Source organism: Nothoprocta perdicaria, unplaced genomic scaffold (assembly GCF_003342845.1).
Source record: "Nothoprocta perdicaria isolate Ctin4 unplaced genomic scaffold, notPer1 scaffold_61, whole genome shotgun sequence".
NCBI lineage: Eukaryota > Metazoa > Chordata > Aves > Tinamiformes > Tinamidae > Nothoprocta > Nothoprocta perdicaria.
Window position 1 is genome coordinate 3,521,829 of NW_020455877.1, and position 24,320 is coordinate 3,546,148.

At 36.7% G+C, this 24,320-nt stretch overlaps 1 protein-coding gene across 1 annotated transcript in view; it reads right to left on the reverse strand.

Annotated features, from left to right (window-relative positions):
- Nucleotides 1-14,972: 14,972 nt before the first annotated feature.
- The window catches only part of KITLG (KIT ligand), a 49,966-nt gene continuing 40,618 nt past the window's right edge, over nucleotides 14,973-24,320 (reverse strand). The window contains exons 9-12 of the mRNA XM_026049732.1: nucleotides 18,472-18,581; nucleotides 17,891-17,967; nucleotides 16,657-16,740; nucleotides 14,973-15,423 (exon numbers count right to left, since the gene is read on the reverse strand). Coding sequence (XP_025905517.1) covers nucleotides 16,701-16,740; nucleotides 17,891-17,967; nucleotides 18,472-18,581 — 227 coding nt within the window. The 3' untranslated portion in view covers nucleotides 14,973-15,423; nucleotides 16,657-16,700. The remainder of the gene's footprint in view (nucleotides 15,424-16,656; nucleotides 16,741-17,890; nucleotides 17,968-18,471; nucleotides 18,582-24,320) is intronic.

Below are 24,320 nucleotides of genomic sequence, written 5' to 3' on the forward strand. Positions count from 1 at the left end.
GTGCCGTTTCCTTATCCTAGCCAAATAACTCAAACGTCAATCCCAACACTGCCATATTCCACCCAAAAAATATGTTAATCTTCTTTGAAGAATCTATCTTTGACATTAGAATTGCTAAAAGTTGGCTGAGGTGGGACTGCCCAACCTCTTTGCATCCCTTCCAACCTCATGTTCTGCATCCTGTGTTTTTGGTTCTGATGCTCTGATTTAAGCTGGGAAGAAGGAGAATATACTTGTCAGCTGTATTACTTTGGAGACTAAATTGCAAGGTTTATGGGTCAGCTGCTGGCATCTTTTTTAATTATTGTTTTTTAATGTAATGCCAGAGAAAATTCGTTTTCATTTACATCTCTGCGAATACTTTTTCCTTCTGCTTTCCTAAAGTTATATAGGAAAAAAATGGCAAAATAACCCACATATCAGCCATTCTGCTGTACATCTGCCAACAATGGACAACTTGTTCCTTCCTCCTTCTCAAAAATCCTGTCCATGAGACAGTCAGCTCTGCTTTTTTCTGCCTTCAATTGAGACCAGCCCATAGTGTCCAGCCATTGCAAGCTGGCATCTGCACAAGAATGAAATATGTTCCAGCGTGCTCCACTTGCTTGCGTGCCTGGCTACATTTGTGAGGAGGGGCAGGCCACTTCCAAAGGGCAAGTTGCCACTTAACTAACATATTCTGAATTTTGAAAGCTGGAAGGTATGCACATGTGGGTATAGCTGGAAGCTTAAGTTCGACTTCAGGACAAGTTGGCAACCCACAAACTGCAGATTAATGACAGACACCTCCCTCCTTCCTGCATTGTACGTCACCCTTGCATTTGCTTGCTCTGTATCTGCTCTATTGTACAGCCACTAACAGCTTTTCAAACGAATGGGAGCCCAATTATTTTTCCCCCAGGAAAAAAAAGTGAAAAAAATAAGGAAGTCATAAAGTGAATCAGACTTCAGTCCTATGAGAGCAAAGGTTTTTGCTGCCAAACTCTGTCTTATTTGCCTTCAGAGCTGTCTGCATTAATGAGTACCTCCAACTGGAGGTTATTTACATAAAGTATTGTTCTCATGTCAGTGCCACAGAGAGCAGCTCCTTGTTAGGTGAGAGAGGAAAAAGAGAGAAAGATCAGGCTGCAACTGGATGCAGAGAAAACTCCATTTAATGCAGTGATGGGAAGGATAAGCTATTTCTCTGATAATGTCATCACAAGAGATGGTGTTATATTGGTCCATCAGAGGCAGAATCTCACAGGGAAGCTATGGATCTCTGCTTCATTAGTTCCCTCTGGCTGTTCTGCTTGCTTCATTTTCAGTCCTTCCTAACCTGATGGGCTTGATGGGAAAAATGATCCAAATCCTTGCAGAGAAGTAATAGGAGCATGGAAAACACAGATGTGCTCCATGTCCAGGCTTGGAAAGCACTTCTGCTCACCCTCCCAAGATAAAATGCAGTGGCTACCCCAGGTGGCTGACATTGAAATACTTCATATGGCTACTGAGATCTCCTGCCACACCTGCTATTGCCACGCTGCTCCTACCCCTGTCAAGGACCAGTGAAGGGTGACAACACCATCAATTTTTTAGACTTGCAAGAATCTGCAATCTTGTATTGTCCTCACCACAAACTATTAGTAATATGAGTTCTGTATTTAAAGACAATCTTAATACAGTTTGAATAGGCTACTGCTCCAAATTGTGTTTGAGTCTGACACTGGCGCTGATACCAAACTAATCTTGATCTAAATGCAAGAGAAATTCAATGTAACACCTTTGAGTATATCTAAAAACAAAGATTTCTTTGCAGTTTTCTCTTGGTGAAATGCTGACTCAACTCATTCAAAGATGACTCAGAGACCTCTTTAGTGTTCTGTTTTTCTGCCCTAAAACATAAAACTTGATGACTTAAAATAACTCTAATGACTGCAGATGAAAATTCAATACCATTTTTACTTAAATGAGCAGAGACATAATTGCTCTATAACTTATATAATGTGCATATACTGAAAATGATGTCATAATATCTATTAGTGTTTGAGAAACTCTGGTAATAACCTTAAATTATACAAATAGCCTAAAAAAATGAGTGAATAATTGTTTCTCAGACAATGTATGTTTTCCGGCCTTGTGGACCCCATTTGACCAATAGGTTTTGATATTTTTCCAGTGATAGAATTTACATTACACCAGAAGTACTGCTGGTGGCGACCTGTTTATCTAAAGAAATTAATTTCCACACAAACAAGGTTTAAATTAAAGCAGAAATATAATCCTCATTAACTTCATTATTCAGTTAATTGGTACATACTCTTTTGGACATCCAAATTAAAAATGAGATTGTACGAAATGAAATTAATCCTTTTTCAAAATACGTTAAAAATGTGGAAGTAGACAATATTATTTCAGATAAGGAAGGTCCAATACTGGATTTGATCAGGAATCGTTATTCTGGATCAACTGCAAAGAAGAAAGCTTTTATTTTCCCTGAAGCTAACATTTCCCTGTCAAGAAAAATGCTGAAGTATTTAACAAAACTGCCTAGGGTTTAGAAGTCATACACAATTACTACCTTTTAGAAAATAATCTAAGAGGGAAGAAGTGCTGTGGACATTTTTGTCTGAAATGGCTGATGATGGTCACTGATGTCTACGCAGATGGAAACTTCTCAAATGGCTCTGTCTAATTTTGACAAAATGCACTCAAAACAGAGGGTCCTCAATAATGCTGTTGATGGTAGCTGCTGTGTGCTATGCTTAATTGTTGACTTAATTTCAACATCTTATTTGCAAAGATCCCAGTTTGTTTTATTCTGGATCACTGTTAGCCCTAGGACAAAGTTATTTATTTCAACATTTTGGTATTTAAAACCATAAAAATAAACAGGCACATCTACTGCTGTGTACTTCAAAAGACATACAGTTCTCAGGAGGAACTCTGGCCCAGAAAGTACATAAGCAACCAGAGCTTAATCATCTTTGTGTTGCATAGGAAAAAAGTGAAAACTTTGGGGGAGTTTGATACAATGTTCAGTGATTATTGATTAAATCAGAGGTAAGAAGAAGAAATAATAGTTTTACTCTATTTCCCATAACAGTCACTTTGAGAATGCATTGCTTATTATAGACCATATGCATGCACTTTCAGATGTATGTGAATAAGTTGGCAAGTCCAGAGGACAGTCACAAGTGGTGCTTGCTCTAAACATGATCTATGAAAAAGACTGAAGGAAGTAAGATTGTTGAGTCTAGAAAAGACAGAAAAGAGGCATGTTAATTGTTTTCAAGGATGTAGAAATCTTCTGTAGAAGGGAAAAGAATAGTCAGTACAGGATTCTTTCAGGAAAATGAGTCACTCTGAATGCAGTAAGGGTGCTTAGTAAATAAGGCATCAAAAAAACGTTTTTAAGACTGAAGATAGATATTCACTGAAATAGACATAGGAACACCATGGGCTCTGTACTGTTAACAGATAAAAAAGGCCTACTTCGGTACTGACAAGACCCTTCTGCTGTGCTGGGCAGAAGGATGGACTCTAAACTTTTCTTTTTAGGATAATAAAACAATAAATTGTTTGATTTTAAACACAGCAGCCTAATAGAAACTTCCTATAGCATACTTCAGATAGTACTTCCAGAGACATGGGAAGAGAAAATGCTACAGATAGCTATAATTAGATGAAAGAAAATAGGTGATCCCTCACAAGATGATATGTCCATCTTTTATTACATGCTTAGGTAATTTAATTTAATTAATTTAAGCTATGTAAGCTTAAATATAAGCTTCTTCATCTTTTTTTTATTTTGATGTACTACTTATACTATGTACTTAACATAAGGTTTATCCAGACTCCTTTTTGACATGTTAAATCTGATATACATAACTAGATCCACATAACATTAAAAACTGTCTTTCAAAAAATTGGTTAACTTTTTTTTTTTGCTGAAAACTCTGAAATATCTTTGTAAAGCTTCTATCTGAAAAAAAAAAAAAACTTTATTATTATTCTTAGAGCAGTGGAGAAAGGGTCAAAAACCTTAAATCTGTTTCCTCAGAGTTACAATGGCCAGTAAATGTGGTAGAATAATTTTGCGGGAAAAACAAAGCCTTTGAATTCAATTTTTTTCAGTCAGAGAAATAACTTTTAGGGAAAGTACTGCAAAACTCCTCTTCCATATCTGTTTCCAGCTGCAGCAGCTGGTGAATTTGGTTACATTTGTCCCACTGTTTTTCTAAAGTTTGGGCTGCCATTAGGAAAAAAGATGTCTGGAATTGTAGAAAAGCAAATAGTGACTGAGATTACTGGAAATTAGGCAAGAAGGGAGGGTTCCATTTTAGCAATTATCGTAAATCCAGTTTCTAGGGAGTGACTCCAAAACTAAAGTTTATGCTTTGATGTTTCTGGAGAGCATATGGTCTGACCAAGTATCATGTGTTGTCTCAGCTAGCTTGCTCTTTGTATGGATTATTTGCCAGCTCTTCCTCTTGGTGCATTTGCTTACTTGCTCTTAATAACACACTGTGGTCACATAATTGCCACAAGCTATTATATGATTTCTCACACATTCAGATGTCCATTGACTGCCCATTCCTTGAGTTTGTTTCCTTCACTCCTGCAAGGGCAGAAAGAATGGTGAGAAACATCCTCTTCCCTTGTAATGTTGTATCTGAACTACCTTCACTAAATATCCAATATATAAATGTTTAATAAATTAATATATTACTTATGAAACAACATTTGGTAAATAACAACATTTTCTAAAGTGTTCCAAGCTGGTCTGTCTGATTTTCTACTGAAGTGGATGAGAGATGCTCAGCTGAGCTGTTCTGCTAGCTCTGCTTCTGAGAGCAGTAAGCTCAGGCAGAGATGTCGTGATAATCGGACAAGTATAATGCATGAAACCCCTAGAGACTCTTCTACATTTCTTTTTTTACTAGAACCGTAGTTTTGGTTGATTTCTAGAAGTACTAAGTTCCAAAACATATGCTGAAATATACAAAAGAATACAACTTGAAACAGGACTGGAAAACATGAAGAATCAGTCATGAATGAAGAAGATGAACACATTTGTTCAGAAACACATTTGGTGACTTTAGAAGCAAGTTAATTGTCTTGCTGCTAAAGCAGAGAAAATTTTAAAGCTTGAAAAACTAGAGGTGATCATGTTAGGCACAAATTGTTAGATGGGATATCATCTACTCTTCAAAGGAAAACTTGTGTTTTCTTGTTTTGCTGCTCCCTCCTCAAACATATTTCTCAGTTTCCAGGAATAAGCAACATCTTAGCAAGTAGATGACATGTTCTGATATCTCAAGTTCTTTATTTAGATGCCAGGATCACTTGATGGCTTCCTCTGTCTTCTGCAGTTGAACTCTGTCCTTATTTGAGCATTATCATTTTGTAGAACCACATAAAAAGAAACTGAAGTCAGAAAAGTTTGAAATGGAAATGAGATTCTTCTTTTTAAGTAATGATAATTAATAATGTTCTGCATCGTAGATTTGCTTTCATTTGTCTTTGTATTCAGACTAGATGCCTTATTACAATGACCTTGGGCATCATAAATAGGCGGAATTAATTCAGGAAACTTTGAGCGAAATTCTGTGGTTTACGTCATCCAAGAGTTTCTTCTAATTAAATACTTAATGTGAATTAATCTACTGCTACTTTCTTTTCTTCTTTAGTACCTACTTTATCCTTCTTCCAAAGATATTACAAAATTCCAGGATTTGGAAATAAATATTTAATTACCTTCAAAAAACTAGATGCATCTAAAAAAAAATCACCCAAACCCTCTAAAACCTAACCTCCTCAGTGCAGATTTGCTGTATAACATGACTTGACTTCTGCTGTTTCTTTGATATTGCTTTCCTATATTCATTGTTGTTTTACTGTCACTATTTCCACAGCTCTACAGATCTAAGACAATTTAGAAAAAAGAAACTCTTGAGAAGTCTATCTTGCTTTTTACTAATCTACTGTTTCCCAGTCATTTTCTAGTTTTAAAAATGCAGAAAGGTCAAATTCTGCAATATTACAGAATCATGGAATGTTCAAGGTTGAGGTTGGAAGGGACCTCTAGAGATCATCTAGTCCAATCAAGCAGGGACACCCAGAGCACGTGGCACACAGCGGGATCCAGGTGGGTTTGGAAGATCTCCAGAGAAGGAGACTCCACAACTTCCCTGGGCAGCATTTACAAAACCATTATTAAAACTGAAAACAATCTCGAGCTGCATTTCAGTCAGGCTAAATTTCTGTATTGTCACTCATCCATACAGTTTCTTCAAATTTTTTTTTTTTTTTTTTTTTTTTAACATGCACCTTCCTGCTCTAGCTACAAATATTCTGGACCTTTTTTTTCCCCCCCTCTTAGGAGGTACAGTGCTCCCCTAATACAGTTTAATTTTTGGGGACAGTTCAACCATCAAGACAGGCAGATGTATCTAAGTTTCATAAGGCTCTACATATTAATATTCAGGGTATCTGAGGTTACGTAGCTGGCTGTGAGGAAGGGTCTTCAGGGTACTATATGAATATATGCTCTATGACCTTATTCAGCTGAGAGACAGAAACTTGCCTTCCCATTATCATGCACACAGAGAGGGAATGTGGTAGAGATCTTCTTTTGGTTAACAGCTTAATTGTTAAACTATCTGCCAAGAAAGGAAACAACTATAAATCAAAGTCTTTCTCAAGCCTCCTTCTTGCCATGCAAAATAAAGCACAATTCCCTTTGAAGACTGGAGTGAAGGAAAACTAAATCCACCAACACAATATACCTACAAGGCAACTATGCCACTCTGGCCAGCTCAGAGACAGTGGCTGCTGGTTGCTCATTAAGGGGAGGGCTTCCCTGCTGCCATCTGGCAAGCAAGAGCATGCTAATCTCAGCGAACGGTGGATGCTGTCTGTCCTCAGAGCTGTCTGTCCTTGGTGATGGACACTGAGGTGAGGGGTGGGAAGAGAAGAACGGGTTGGAGAGGTATGGATGATGGGAGGACAACGAAATACAGGAAGGAGAAACCCAGCAAAATGAGCTGGGTTATATTTAGTTTGAGCACCAGAAAGAAGTTCACAGCTAGGAGAGGTTAAACTTCCATCAGCCCTTTCAGACAGTTTTGTCAACAAGCTCTACATGAGAATTGATCGCACAGACAGGCAGCTGGTTAACTTGACCAGCTATTGCTATATTAAATCTGAAGGCCAGATATTTTAGGAGACAAGATTGACATATCTGTACTATATATAAATGTACATATATATATATAAAATTTTTCTCTGGGGAAACATTTGCAACACATTTTTGCACTCACTATCTGTGGCTGTAGAGTGGTGCAGTAGACCACGCAGTCAGAGCAACAGTGCCTCAGTCACAGCTGCATCATGTCAAAAATGGGTTGGATTGGTGGTCTCAGCCTTCACTCAAGTTACAAATACCACAACATTGCGATTAAGCCAATTAGGACAATTTCAGCAGTTAAGCTAAGCTATTTAAAGTGTTTTCCTTCCTAAACACTAAATAAAATATTTACTGCCTACATAAAAGCTATTACTGGGGAGGATGCTAACTCAGCTGGGCTACACAAGGCTTAATTGCAGATCATGAGTCAACAGGAAAGCAGAGGGAGGAAAGGAGTGGTAGTTGCAGCAGGGACAGAGTAGCTGCAGGACATAAAGGTGTATAAAGAGGTTTCAGTTTCAGGGCAGGATCTGGGGCTCTCAGAAGCTCTAGCTGTGGTCCAAGCTAGTATGCAAAGAGTCACACAACTCAAAATCAGATTTTGAAGCACAGTGAAATAATCTTGGTGGCCTGTATGGAAGCACAGGCTCATTTTAGGTGTCTCCAGGCAGGTGCACGTGTGTCTGGCATCACTGAGCAGGTGAGATGGTGGTACCAAACTGCAGATGGCTGAGGAGCACAGCATAGGTTAGGCAGCCAAGCGAACCTTTTGATCAGTGCATGGGACTCAGCAATCTTGAGGCTTGATCTTGTTAAGCATGGGAATTTTTAAGAGATTCGGTCATTCCTTTAGGATATATGACTGAAGTTCACAGGAGTTATCTCTAAAGTTTACTAAATTCAAAGAGCTCCTCCCTCTTTCTCCCCTGTCCCACACACATGCACATATTATATTACAGGAATGCTAGTATGCTAGTTTGATCTTTGTTTTGTACCAGCAATTTGATTTGAAAAGTAATAAGCACACAATTACAGCAAGTATTAGAATTATTTGTTTGCAGAACTGCCTGATGTGAAGGTTAAAGCATTTAGAACAAAATCAAGTAAACATAGGTCTTGCAGAATAAGGCAATTAGATTCTCCTGGAGCAATATGAAGAAAGAATTAACAACAAACTACCAAGCAGTACAGCAAATTCTGTGGGGTACTTTTTACCCAGCTTTGGGCAAATAAGTCATTGCCTCAAAGAAGTCACTGCATTACTCTCAGGGATGTGTTTCTAATGCTGAGATTCTCTGTCTCTCCCTTCACTGATGCTATTAATTGGTTTAGAGGCACATCCCCACTTTGTCATTTCTAAAGGTGAAGGCTGTTCTGTGTTTTGTTAATGATGACAGCATTGCCAAGAAAAAGGAAGGTCTAAAATATTTAACTTTAAGAACATGACAGATTAAATAACCTGCAGGGTCCTAATAATCATCAATCACAATGTAGGAGATGACAAGGTGAAATTTCTAACATGACATTTTGTCACTTGGGGTAGTCACTTAAACTGACAAAAGCTATACATTCTGCTCTGCTGCTTCTTTAAGAGTAAAGCTAATTGGGCCAATTTTACTATCATGCTATTATCCTGCACAGAAGAACCGATGACAAACAAAGAGGCTTTTGTGATCTCAATGGAATATTTTTCCATGAGCTCAAGAAAATAACTTCTTTGCCAGAAAAGAAATAAATTTGTGCCTGCATTTTGTGACTGGCCAGCAGCCCAAGTCTCACATCTATCTGGAAAAAAAGTTTAATCTGTATTTTTAGTTCCCGCTTCCTTATCGTGGGATCTTGCAGAAAAGGCCACAAGTCAGGGGAACTATAATTGTGTTTGTGATTTCTTCTGTTATGTGTTGAAGTAAGTTTCCCCAGGATATGATGGAAGAAAAATATGGATAAACTTCCATTCCATGATTCTACATTTTTGGTAGTAAGCTTTTAATTAGCCCAATTTTCTACTATGCAGCATATATACTATGCAGCATATGTATAATTCTTTTTAAGCATATAACAAATTGAAACTTGGTTGTTTTAGCACATGCCTCATTGTAGTCATAGGGCATCCTTTTGGAAAAGTTTGGATTTTGGAAGAATATTTAACACAAACAGTTGCATGAAAGAAATAAGAAACTCAGTCTATGAATTGTGGGTGTAATGTAGAATCCTGCAACAACACATCTCATTGAAAAGAAAACAAATCTTATTTGTTACCATTCAGAAACTTTGGGCAAAAATATATTTAGTAATGCACATTTGTTAACATGGAATAAAATTACACTGGAGTCCCTGGGCATATATCCAGCTGATTTAAATTTCTCTAATTTCACAAAAGTGTTAAGCTGTTCAAATGTATTGCTATCAAGGAACAGTAGGCTATAAAAATGTGTTGTTCATCTGTTTGATGGAAATAGGAAAATGTCACTATCAATGCTCTCCATGTCTGGAACAGTGATTTCCTTTGTTTTCATCCACTGAATAAAGTGTTTATACTCATTGTTTTGGAGACACTGAATTTGGAAAACTGAGGCTAAATACTTCTTTCAATTAACACGTTTCAGACTTCATGGTTCAGATTAAGTATTTGGTAGGTGGGAAGAGTTACCATTACTTGAGGCATGAAGTCAAAAACTTAAATTTGACAGAAAAAGGTTATGAGGGTGTCTCTTCAGCTAAGGAGTTTGGTTTGGTTTTTTTTTTTTCATTTTTTAACACTCCTACCCTCTCCCCTGTGTATGTGTATTACAAATATCATGCTCCTAGCTCTGCTGAGAGCTGACCGTGACGGTTTTGCTGAGCACTTTCACATATAATTCCCATACATCTTGCTCTTATTTTTGCCTTTCCTAACTTCTAAGCCAACTCCCCTTTCCTGTTCCTACACCAGTTCTGATGTCTGCTGAAGGATGCACATTTCCAGCTTTTGCAGATACTCTGTGCAGCCAGCCTTGGCTGATCCGAACATCCAGTCTGTCTCCATCACAGACACCCCACTTGTGCCACCGGGGCTCACGACTCCTGCCTCAGCACTAATGCAGAGCTTGGCTGCCCTTCATTCACTCCATGTCTCCTTCGGGCTCATCAGCTCTGGACCTCATGCTTTGTCTGTACCAGTAACTGTGGCTCTGTATTTTGATCATGCTGTTGGTTCTGCCCTCCTCAAATCTGTTTTCTTTGCCTCACACTCTCCTCTGCAGTCTGCATTTGATTCCCACAGCTTGGTCACTCTTTCGTCCAGAGATCTTCATCTCCCTCCCATGTAGATTGAAAGCAGGGAAAGCAAGAGCTGCTCCATGAAAAGCTAAACTACTGAAACCTGGAAGGTATGTTGCCCTCCTAACAGATAAGCTCTGGTCTCAACTGAGATCTTATTACTTGTAATAAATTTTTTTTTAGTCAACAACTGTTACTTACTGCAAAAGAGTAATAGAATTATAGAACAACTGAGGTTGGAAGGGACCTCTAGACATCATCTACAGTCCAATCCCCTGCTCGAGCAGGGTCCCCTACAGCACGTGGCACAGGGTGGCATCCAGGCGGGTTTTGAAGACCTCCAGAGAAGGAGACTCTACAACCTCTCTGGCCAGCCTATATCAGGGCTCTGCCACCCTCACAGGAAAGGAGTTCTTCCTCACATGGAGATGCAACTTCCTGTGTTTCAACTTATACCCAATACCCCTTTTCCTGTCCCTTGCCACCACTGAGAAGAGTTTGTCCCCAGCTTCCCTCAGGTTCAAGGATCAATACATATTGATTAGATCTCCTCTCAACCTTCTCTTCTCTAGGCTAAACACGCCCAGTTCACTTAGTCTTTCCTCACACGGTAGATGCTCCAGTCCCTTAATCATCTTCAATGCACTCATCATCTTTGTTGCTCTAACGTTTGGACTTTTCAGTGGTTTATTAAAATAAAACTCAATAATGCTTAAAGCATGGCCCAAACAAGTTTAAGCCCATTAAGAAGCTACAAGAAACTTATGATTCAGAAGTCGGAATAATTCTCCTAATCACAAATGCACTTTGCATCAGCACTGGTGTCTGATAACGGAGACATACCTTCATGGAACAAAACTTAAAAATGCATAATTAAGAAATGAAACTACTACAAAGGAATATATGGAACTAAAAACATATAGAAATATATATTTTGCCAGAAAACGCTTCAGGGAGATGACAGGACTTTAAAAGGGTCATAAACAGGACTATTATAAAGCAACATAGTCATAATCTGGCAGTGCATAATATCTTTATTTAGAACAATAAAGTATATGTTTATAATGTAAATTCCAAATCTGAACTGGTATAAAAAAGGATCGGGGAAAACATCTATCTTTAAGAGGACACATATATATACATACACATCACATTTTATAAACTTTGTTGATTACCTTCAGTCAGAATGTAACTATGTTAGACTGTGCTGACATTTACATCAAAATATATGAATTTGCCCATGATGCAACCAGCAAAAGTCTGTGTCTCTATCACTACAGAGTCTGAAGTTTCCGCGTTCCATTGATTTTATCACATAATAGTAACATGCCACCATTGCTGTAGATCTGTATTTAACAAGACAGTTGAATCAAATTCCTGAATTGAAGAATGTTGGTTAATTCTTAAATGTAAATCTAACTCAAAACATCTGTATGTGGTTAACTTTTCATTTTAATAGTTGTATGCTGTGTACTGGATAATTCCAGCATATTACAGAAAGACAGCAACAGAGAAAACAGCTGGTGAAGATTAGAGTACAAAAAAAAAAATGTGCAGGTTGCACACATACTCCATAGTATAGCACATTAGTTGTTTATAAGCTTATTTATAAAATGACCTTGTGATCAAATAAGTACCATTAATTTATTCAAGTAAACACACATCTAAAATAGCACATTGAGTTATTCAGTATATCACTATCTGCTTCTTATTCTCACAAGGCCACTATTAATTGCATGCAAAGTTCAACTACTCCAAAGGAAACTTAAAAATGTCAGTTTCTCACAAAACCACAGATATTTGGACCCCAAATTTGGTTGACTTTCATAGAAAATAAAATGTCTCACTTGTCTTCCTCAATTTCATTTTAAGAGAAATGATACTTATTTTCTATCCATGATGGTGCATGGGCTGTATCTCCTCAAACTACAGATAAACAGTATTTTACTATTTAATAACTATCCGTTACTAAAAACAGCTAATTTTTCAGAAATTAAATAGCTTAAAATTGGATGAAGGAGTAAGTAAGGGACTATTCCTACTACCACTGCCCACACAGAAAAGTAACTTATTCTGATTACATTGATTTCAAAGGTGTCTAACTCTCTCAAAATTTCACTGTGCCTGAAGTAAGGGCCACTGCAGTGGGTAAAGTGGGCAGTGAAACCTTTCAAATAATTTCATAATTACGTTTCCAAGTGCCATGCAACCTATTCTATTCAGAAATGTCCAGAAATGTCTGTCTGCTTTGTAAAATTATGTTGAAATCAAATGGGGTTGGGAAGACCAGGAAAACCATGAGCTGTCACAACAGTTCTGCTAAACTGATTCTATGGGGTATTTGTTCATTTGATGCATACTCAAACTGAGAACAATATTTGTGATAAGAGGTCAGAAGGCTTATACATGAATTTTCCTTTTGTACCAAAGTACTCTTAAATTTGCTGGGCTCTGTGGTAGAAAGTACATGACATTATTTAAAAACGATCATAGCTGTTGTCTCAGCTCCAGACTGCTATTCTTGAAACAAAAGCATTTTGTGGTAGTCTATCTGTGGTTAGTATACTTCAATTTACATAATCTCTTATCTTTTCTCATCAAACAATAGACTGTATACTAAGGAGGCTAAAACACTATGCATTTTGAATGTCCAAGTATAATTTGAGGCGCACCAATGTGCAATGCTATTGTATATTTGATTTTCTGGAAAATATATATTTAGGAAAACTAAAAATTTTATGAACAAATTATATTAATAAATACTAGATGTTTAACTGAATCTATGAACTTCAAATTCATAAAACTGATCTGAGAACATATCATATAGCAACATGAAAAATTTAGTATTTTTGTAAATTGTATACAGATAATTGTTTTCACATACTGTGGATATATTTCCTTTCATCAGAACTTGTAGGCAGTTATTCTCCACGTTACCAGTAAGGTGCACATTTCCCATCAAATGCTGAAGCATGTTGACATTTCCTTCAGGGTAAATCTTAAGTAGGTTTGAAACATAAAGTCTGTGGGCCTAGTGAATAAAGAACTACACATTGTCGTATAAGATTGAGCTACAGATGGAGAATTCTGTTTGATTTTTGCACAGCTGAAACTTGTTTTTCAGAAGTTCTGGGAACTTTTCCATTTCTCATTGAGTAGTGAGTGCCACAGTATTTTCTGATTAAAAATGAAATCAAACTAAATGTATTTTGATAAAGTCTACAAGAAACCTCTAAGAAGTTGCAAATCCCAGAGCTCTGCTAACATGGAATTCACACAGGGTGAACTTCGGGACTCTTTATGACACTCAAGTAGTACAAAATGGCCTCAGTATAAATAAAAACTAGATCCACATGATCCAATCCTGGTCTCAGTGAAGTCAAGAGAAGGTCTACTATTGATTTCAGTTGGGCTAAAATTCTAGGCCAAGTGGTTATACTCACATATAAATTCTGTGATTAAACTTAGCATGGTTTTGAGGATTTTTCTTTTTGGTAGTGTGAAAGACAGATCATTTTTCCCAGTAATACACATACATACATATGCCTATCATACTCTTTTGACATTTGGTTTCCATAAAATTTTGTAGATGATTAAAAAGTCCACAAGAATTCTTAAAAATTAAGCAATTATATACTTTAAAGATAAATTCAGCTTTATGAAAAACATTAAAGGAGTTTTTTATTATTTTAAGTTACTTAAATTAAAACTCTTACTGACCTAGTTACCGGCTGTTAAGACAGTTTGTCATTTGAGGTGAGCATCCTCTACATTCTGAAGTACAAATCCCTAAGACAGATAAATGATTCATATATATTATCTGGAAAGAGTCAGGACAAAAAGATGGACAAGTGCACTTGCAACTTCTGCTATCTAGAGTTTACCTGAAAATGTGTATCTGTACATCAGTCCTGTACATATTGTGTGTATGCAATAACAGCAATAGATGCAGAAGACAAGTGGGAAATAAAAGTTGTTCTGCTTCAAGAGAATTAACCTTAAGAGTGGAAAAAGACAGGATTTTGAAGCTTATTAATCATTTAAAACACAATGCAAACATTAATTACAGCTGATGTAAGTAAAAGCTAAATACATCCTCTGGATCTTTCAATTTTTCTATGCTATATATGTAAAGACAAGATATCAATGGCATGCATCTTCAGAATTTAAAATGCATATCATGGGTTTGCCTTTGTTCTGATGTTTGAACGCAGTTCAGACTCTTCACGGTCCCTTCTATTTCTGTGGTGAGAGATTTCAGCAGTGTTCACATATCCAGCAGTTACTCCTAATTCCTGTACTATATCCATGCTGTACTATCACCTCCTATTTACTTTTTCTTCATCCAGTATTGCTTCTCCCGAACAGAGCCTATCAGCCCTGATGAATTCTTGAGGCTTTCCGGGGTGGGCATACTGCCACTGGGCACCCAATAGAGACCATGTCACTGTACACAAGACCATTGCCAGACATAAACCCAGTTCCTTATAGGTAAGAGGCTGGTTCATGGCTTGACTTTTCAAGTTGTATATACAAAAATTGAAGAGTATGTTATCTGTATCCACATCTGTGTTTTCTGTCAGTTCAGAGAATTCCACTTGAAGACATCAAGGTAAGGCAGAGTACACAGAATTTAAATTAAGGATGCAAACGTATTTATGACTTTGAATGATTACCCACAGTTGGAGGCATTTGAAAGATGCGTTCTGTTCAGGACTTTGTCAGAATCATCTCCAGGTATTAATGTAAATAAAAATCCCCGAACGCCAAAAAAGGTAGATATTCACATACGATAGAGTCCTGCTCAGTGCACACTTAACGTTGTTCAATTCAGTGTTGGTTTCACAGTAACAAACACAAATTGTCCTCGTTTCTATATCATGTCTATGGAGTTATGGGCAGTAACAACAGATGCAGACTCAGTCTGTCACTCCAGAAGGAATACAAATGTGCTTAAAGCTGCTTCATTTATGAAGCGAACATGGAACTGTTACCTGCTTGGAGAGAAAAAGGGGAAATCATAATTCTGTTGGTTAGTTTTCCCCTCTTCAAAATTGAACAATACAGCTTTCAAAAAAAAAAAAAAAGTTTTTTATTAGAAATTTGGAAATCAATATTTGCAGTGCCACTTTCACAGACATTATTTTTTGTTTGGAAACAAAAATAATTATTATGAGACTCTCATTCAATTTCATGATACTTATCAAGCCTGATCTGAAATGCCCACTGACGTCATCTAACTGCTACTTTTGTGCATTTGGTATCTGGCATTCTTTGACAACAAACTTCCTTTACACTCAACTGGATAAGCCAGCGACAAATTCAGTTTATGTCTTTTTGAAAATGAAATTGCTTGTCCCACACAGTGTTGCTTTTCTTCTTAGTGAAAAGATACTTTCTCAGTCAGAATATCTGGGAGACTAATGATGGCCCAAATGATCACATGAACACTTTGAAAAACATCAGAAAGTGATCCCTATAGAGTAAACTGTAACTGCCTATTTTAAATTTGCTCATCTTGGTCCTGAGATAACAGGAAATATCTAGCACTGCCTGAAACTTTCAGATGTTTATCAAAGATTCTAGGTTAAATACATTATTTCTCTTGTAAGAAGTCCCTTGAAATGAAAAAAGCACCCTTCTGCACAGATGCACTGAGAATGAGAAAGCTTGCTAACATTAGCAGCTCAGTCGTGTATATATAAAAGCAAGAATGATGAATCTGATAAAGCTGTCAAGGCTGCAAACTGTGCTGAGTAAACAACAATTAGAGAAGGTCAGCTCATCCTTTTGTAAATATTGTGGTCCTGTGGGAAGCTTTCTACTTGGCCTGCTCTCCTATGCTCACCTGTTATTTTTAGAATGCTTTTTTTAGGTCATCCTGCTTTGAAACTGCTATAGGACAAAAACTGGATAATTCTCAGTATTGGCTGTCACATCAGAAAGAGAGAAATTATAGCTGTCCTTCATTTGGAATATTTCACTTGTAACATCCAGGCTGTCCTTCATTTGGAATATTTCACTTATAACATCCAGGCTAAAATTCTGAGGCCTAAATTCATGACACAGGGTTAATCGCATTAGTAGTTAAAGATTTTAGGTTCAATATAGGTCCACTGAATGCAAATTTTATTTCATTTTTCCTAAAATGGACTCCAAATCAGTTTGCATTTCAGTGGACAAAGGTTATACGGCCAGTAGTAAAACTCTCAAGCATAAGAACTTACCAGTACATGAGACAGTAACAGTGTTTAGGGAGAAAAAGCAACAGCTACACTTGTAGATGGTCTTTTTCTTTTTGCTGCAACATACTGAAAGAAAAAAAAAGTATTTTATTTTTATGAATTGCACTTGAAGAAAATGGAATCTATGAATGTATTATTTTAGAAAGTTTGAATACAGAAAATTTCACCCCATACATCCAAAATTGCTAAGTTTGGGAACTTGCTAGTTCACAAGCTAGTCTATTCCTGTCTTCAACAGTGGGTAACAGGAGACACTTCACACTAAAATTACAAGCCTACAGTATAAAGTCTGTAACTTTGCCATGCACCTTAGACATTCCTCTGATCCCTCATAGTTAAAAACCGATTAAAGAAAAATAAGACTAAGTATTATCCCCAAAAAATTTTAGCATGAGGTGTTCTAACATTAAATATTCCAAGTCCTTTTCTGAAATTTGCAAACTTCTAGGTCTAAATCATGTCATAATGCAACTCTGAGTGTCTTCAACTATTATTTCTGAGATTTATTTGATCAGCTGAGTTATACAGAATTATTTCTGCTTAAAATCAGACAAAACAATGCTTAAATATAAAAACAGCAGAAAATCATTTCAGAATGACCTTATGAAGTTGCCAGGGTTTGAATATATTCTCATCAACTTTCTATGAATATTAAAATAAACTAGAAAGAATAGATCCTGTGCATGTCCAGGAAAGTGTCAAAAAGGGAAAGAACCTCAAAAATTTAAATGTAAAACAAAATTAAAGTGACTTAGGAGCACAGCCAAGACTTACTGTTCTTTATTCATGTAATATTAAACCACCTCTGTACTATATGACAAATGACAAAATTCACTTATATTTGTTGCTTCCCCTACAGGTCTGAGCAATCCCACGTTCACTTCATTTCTTTGCTTAAGATACTCCTCTGAAACTACTGTTTTTCAGCATTCCTTTCACTGATTTGTGGAAGTGAATACAGATAAGCGAAAAGTATTGTTCCCTTAATAAAATGTTGCATATGGAAATCTCCACACCAACTCTTATATTTAGAATAGAATAAGGGACAAGATGTAAGCATATGTTCTATCTCTACAGCAAAAACCTTCATAATGTGTTGTGTCTTTGGTATTTTCTTCAATTGTCTTTCTGAGAGAATGGGAGTGAGACTTTCAGAAAGTAAGTCTCAAAGATAAACTAACATTTGGACATATGTGTGTAAAGTGAAACCAAATACCTTATCTCATTTTCTTCTTGACAGTCATTACACTGTGCAGTTTCATCACTTTCTGCTCTGGACTTGGGATGTGTTTTCTAGGAAATGAATTAAATACATTTATTCTAAAACTTCACTTTAAAACTCCAAAACCAATTGATGTATATTGCAGTTCTCTTTCACATTTTCATCATCAGTATCACCTTGCAAAATATAGGCTGATCTATCTAGGCTTCTAGTACATGTCTCTACTGGTATACCTTTACAGTTAAAGCCTTTGCACTGTAGACAAAGCCATCACAGGTAAAAGCAACAGAATCTGCTTCTAAAGATACAATAGGAGACCTGGGAATTTAGGGAAATCATATGTATTTAGTTTATAGGTAGGAATCAGAGATCTAGCAATTTACAGGACACAATTTACACTTTGGTAGTGAAATTCAGGAGTATGACAAGAAACATTCATATTTACATGTCACACAGTTAAGTGAAAATCACAAATATCTTCTGTTCTCATATGCATAATCATTTTGTTTCCCCTGCCTCCTCTGGTATGAAATTTAATGTGCATCACTATGTAAACAATTAAATGTACTTCTTACCTTCCAGTATATGGCTCCCAAAACAAAGCCAATAAGAAGAGACAGAAGCGATGTCAGTGCTATGCTGACCCCTTGTAGGCTTGGGTTGTTAATGAAGCCAAGTGCTTCTTCTGTAATTACAGATGTTCTCGTTAGTGAAAAAAGATTTACGGCAGAAAACTTTACAATCTTTACAGTGACGCTGCTAGTAAAGCATGTCCATGCACCACCAACATATGAGCAGCTTAAACAGCAGTACTTTTAAGCACTGTATATACAAGATGCATTTCTTGATAAAAATCTCACAGGAAATTTTTGGGGCTTTTGTCCTACAAGGATGTTCTTCTCATTTCTGAATGACCTGTGTTTCATAGTGTCCTTTTTTTTTTTTTTTTTTTTTTTTTTTTTTTTTTTTTGTAATTTTGTCATCTGTAGAGCACTTTCTCTTTCCCTGTCTTTAAAATTTTGGGTTTATTAATTTTGAAAGTTTTTATTGTGAAAAAAAAAATGAGAAGAGCATACATCCATCACTTCTAAACAGTAATTTCACGCATTTGTTTAAGATCCATAAGGCACATATTGCTGATTTTAAGTAGACACTTAGCCTTGACACTCAGACTAGCGAAACACCTATACAAGGCCCCTCAAGAGAGGTTAATTTAACAAAATAAGCCTTACTCCACTTTTAACACCTGCCTGGAAAGGTCCTGCTGACTTCAGTGAGATCAAACTCTTGTAAGCTGAAGTCTTGCTGTGTGTTATTTTGTATTATTTCTTGATAGCTGTTTACATTTTATACAGAACAGCCCAAAGCCTATACACACGTTATTCCATTCGCCTCAAAGGGAGCTGTAAGCATGCTGAGAATAAAATTTGGCCTTCCAGTTATTTAATCAAGGGCAAGATATGAAAAATCCTATGGAGTTACCCTAGAGATGTGAAAAATCTTATTTAGTTACCCTAAGACCATCTTCTGAAATGCAAAGCGAGCAAGCCACAAGAGACTGCTACTATAAACACCATCCACCCAGCGTCAGTTCACTTCAAGATCTGGAGACTGCAACTCAAACAATGGGTGAATTGCCAGACTACAGGAAAATAAATCCTCAAGCTATAAGCACTGGAAAAATCTAGGTGGCTAAATACAGAATAAGAAAATGGATTTTGACAGCACTGAAAACTCCTGTGCAAGTGATTCATGCAAAAAACAAACAGCAAATCATGTATGGTATGATAAACTGGGTCAATCAATGTGTTTATAAGATATTATTATAAAATATTATTATAAGACATTATCGAAAACACTTAAAAAAAAAAAAACTAAAACCCTTTCTCATTCTTACCTAGGCACTTATTTTATCTCTGACATTATCTGCTTGTCATGCTACCAGTTTGCACACAGAATTCCAGCTTGCACACAAGGAAATATCAGCCAAGCAGAACTAGCTAGCTTACCGTGGAAAGACCTGACTGTCTACGGAGTGGGGGAAAACAGCAGACAAAGTTTTACAGACAAAAACATAAACTGAACAGAGGCTATTGATTATTCTTTTTTTTTTTTTTTGACTGCTCTGACATTAAAACCAAAGTTAAAAATGAACAGCAGGAAAATATCCTTGGACTGCCTGTCTGAGGTTAGGCATAGGGCAGGTGGTTCTTTTTTTTTGGCAGACTGAACTTCAATAAATCTGGGCCAAACCAAAATGGTATAGAACTGCTCTGAAAACCTTAAGCAAAACCTGCCTTTTCTTTATCTGAAAAAAAAAAGCCTACTCTGAAGTACCAGGCAAAAAGAAATGGCAAGCATGCTGATTTTTATGTGAACGTCAAGAAAAATGTTATCCAAAGCATTCAGAGAGATGGGTGAAAATCAGGAACCCTCAATTTTGGAATTTCTAACAAATTAAAGAGTCTCACATAAATGAAAACCTTCCTTTGCAAGGAGGTATCTAAAAAAAAAAAAGATGTACAGTATTTTCAACTGTAGATGCTTTCTCTAGCATCTCTGGAAACCTGAAAAAAAATCACAGTTACTGTTCCATCTGGGGATCTGGAAACCAGAGGCAGAACCTTAACACAGTCAAAAAATGAAAAAAAATCTCAACACCTTAGAAAGCAAACAAGAATAGATTTTTTTTTTTTTTAAATCTGATTGTATTCAGGTTAATTTGAAAGTTAACTTGAGAGAAAACTGCCAACCTAAAACTACCTTAAAAAGCAAATGATAACATATTATTTACATTTACTTTCAAGTCCAGATTTAAGTGTCTTGAATGATCTAGAGTGAATTAAATCAGTCACGGCAGGTTTTATCATGTGCCTTTTATTTATAGTAACATCTAAAACAGAATAGGTTGGAGAATTTTCAGTCTGGAGAACCTCCCAGGGATCTGTAGCCTACTGAAGGAAAGAGAATTAAGAAAAGAAAGCTAGTGTCAAGAAGCTTTGATCTATGCCATAGGAATTTCGTCCTATATTGGAAGCTTTAGAGCTTCAGTTTCTTGCTGCCAACAGCAGTAATGGCAGAGTAAGGGAAGGACTAGAAGGAACCGGATATGTCAGTACATTTGAGAACTTCTTGGGTAACAGTACTGAAACTGCTGACTTTTCAGTTAAAGTTATTTATTTGAAATAGACACTATCTCACAGTGCTAAAGGGGAGAGAAGCAGGCCAACACAAAGTTCTCATTTTGCACCTTACAAAAAAATCCCTTAGGAAATGAGTTCCTCTCCAGTAGACTTAAATATAATTCTTCATGGACATTGTGATGTTAAGTTGGGAATACAAAATATTTACACTGAAAGTCTCTCAGCTACACAATGAAGTTATTGAGCGGATTCCCACCTTAAGCCATGTGTGCAGCTTTAGCAGGCAACTATTATTCAAAACACTGGCTAGATTTTATTGCCATGTATGTCTCAGAGGAATTTCAGTTCTCCTCACTCAGCTCCAGCGCAATTACCACAAGATTTTATCTATACAAATGTAGAACAGCTCTCACCTGTTCATTACTATTTTCCATGAACTAAAAAGGTGGAACAAAGGTACAGAGTGCAACAGCAATTGGATTAAGCCATAGTTTAATATTTTTAAATTGTTGTGCAATTATGGAATTAAACTAAGGTATCTTTTCCTTAATTATAAAAGTCTATGTTCTTCCTAAAACACTTACAAAGAGCTCTGTTAATAGAATATATACATTTTTGTACTGTTTGGTACTGAAGAATAAAGCCACATTATTATGTGGAAATTACAGGCAAAAATGAAAGAAAGCAAGACTGAACTTTCTATGAAAAAAGAAACAGTACTGCACTAAGGTGAGTGAGAAGAATTAGTAATAGCTAGTATGTTCAAGTTTTAAGCAGAGCAATATGAGATTCCTTCATTAGGAAGAAAAAGACTACCATTTATTGAGCTTGGTTCAACCACAGAAAGAAGAGATCATCACAACTCAACATCTCTCATCTCGACACTTGTTCTTTTAGAAACCATCTCATTTGAATTCTCTGGATGAGATGATACAGCATAAAGATTCCTGAAAAGTAACAACAGGACTTGGACCAAAACAGTTACTTGGAAATTAAATTGGACTAGACTTATGCAGCACAGAGAGGAAAAAAAAGACTAAAGAAATTGGGGAGGTTGGTGGAGAAGTATTTATATGGGAGAAAAGCTGGAGTGGGAACATGTCACAAATCTACAATCAATATTAAAAGGATGAAAACAGCACTACTGCCATGTCCAAAAGGTAAGAAAGAATGAGACCAGTTACTCAATTCTACATGTAGTTTGGGAGAGAATTCTGATGTAGATTTTGTCAGAGTTCTGCTCTGCTACAGTAGTTCAGTTTTATCACTCAGTAATAATGATGCACTGAAGTAGATAGATACTGCTGCTGAAATAAATGTAGCTTCAAGAATAAAAAAAAATACAGCTAGTTTAAATGAGATACAATTCCTATGACAGTTATTATTTCACAAATGATCTTATTAGCTGATTCACTTCAGGTTTTACTAAGTGTAATTTAGCATTAAGTTCAAGTCATTTGACTGCATGGAGACTTTATTAATTAAGTCAATATTTATCATTCATCCAGAGAAATATGTTTTTAAATTGTGAATGCTGCTAAACAGTCTAGGAAACATTAATTTTATAGCTTCTTCTAGTAAAGACAGTCACATTCTTTTAAATAACGTTATTCCAGTAATTTATGTGTTGATATGCCTTTTTTTTTTCTTTTTAAATTTTCAAGTTTCCCCTCTTTTTCAAATGTTTTCCTTTAAAAATTTGAGTGTAATGGTGCCGCTGAGACCAGTACCAAAGAAAGCAGATGGTGTCCCCATGTGCTGGGGACCCTTCACACAGAAGGCAGTAAGGATTATTTCTTATTGTTCCTTCACAAGAAGGCACGGATTAACACTGAAGAAAAACTTTCTCAGCAATAAAGTCAATACAAATCTGCAACCATTACTGAAGACCATTCTCAGGGAAAAAGATGTCGTATGTCCTGTCCTCAAAGACTCAAAATAAACTAGTAAAATATAACCCAACAGCATCCAATGTCCAAGTTAATGTATTTTAAGCTGATTATGAGCCAGACATTCAGTCCTCACATCATTCCTCAACTGATATCCAATTTTCCAATAAATTGCTTAAAGGAATGATAATCACTTAAAACACACCTGTGCAGCATATGGTCAGCCAAGCAATTTCTTTGACTTACTGCATTATTTTAATTAGGCCTTTTTTTTTCCTACTTGATTATCAGTTGTAGTTAAAAGATAAGATTAAATAAACCTGCTTCTATCCTCCCATTTCTCCCTATATTGGCACACGTGCCATTTTACAGGCTAAAACTCTGGCTTACATTGTGCTGCCTGGCATTGCTCCTGCTTACTCCACCAGGTCAAACTCCTTTCATCTGAACTTCTCCTGTAATCTACCTATCTCTTCCTTTTGGCTCCCTGATCCATTCCCGTAGCTTGAGGCTGCACTTCAATGTTCTTCCTCTCATAGCTGCAGTAACGATTATTGCATGTTCAGACCTGAGACAGGCACACACGCACTCTTCAGCTCCCTCCTGGTGCCTCGTAATTGCCTGTGGGCAATCACAGCCAATTCTGTGACCTCCTGGCTAGGAATTTATGATAGTGAGATTTGTCTTTTCCAGAGAGGTAGGCTGGCTGCCAAGATTTGATGATGGATTTCATTCCAGACTTAGAGGATTTGGGGGAGCCATGACTTAAAACCTCTTAATTAGAAAGCAATCAGGGAGGGCTTCAAATCTGACAATGGTTGTGAGCAAGCTAGAAGGGAGGGTGCATGGAAGTAGGAATCCAGAGAGTAACCTCTGCTGGGTACAACAGGTTGCTTCCTGTGCTCTCTTAAGCAGAAAGAGCCCTAACCACACATGTAAATACCACATACCTATCATGGATGTTTAAGTGAAGAAAAAAAAGAAAAAAAAAAAGCATATTGTCATCCTGATGCATCTGGGAAAAAGGGAACACATTATACCATTTAGGAACCACTATGGGAAAGCCACTTTTACTCACAAGGAAAACTGCAGGAAATACTTGTCTACAAGACAGGTATGTAATACATTAAACAGGAGTGGTAAGAACACAGAAAGGACCAAGCCAAACAGAAGATTACATCTTGCCAAAAGGGCAGCAACTATGTCCTTGATCTCAATTGAAAACACAGTGAGTATGGAGATACCCCTTCTGCTACTACAGGAAGTTTCCAGTCTTCAAATTTGGAGTGAAGCTTGGGATCAAGACTAATCTCAAAATACAATGTAAAGACAACCTGCATGTGGATACCCATGTGAGTATTCTGGGCCCAGTTCAGGACAGGTATCATATCA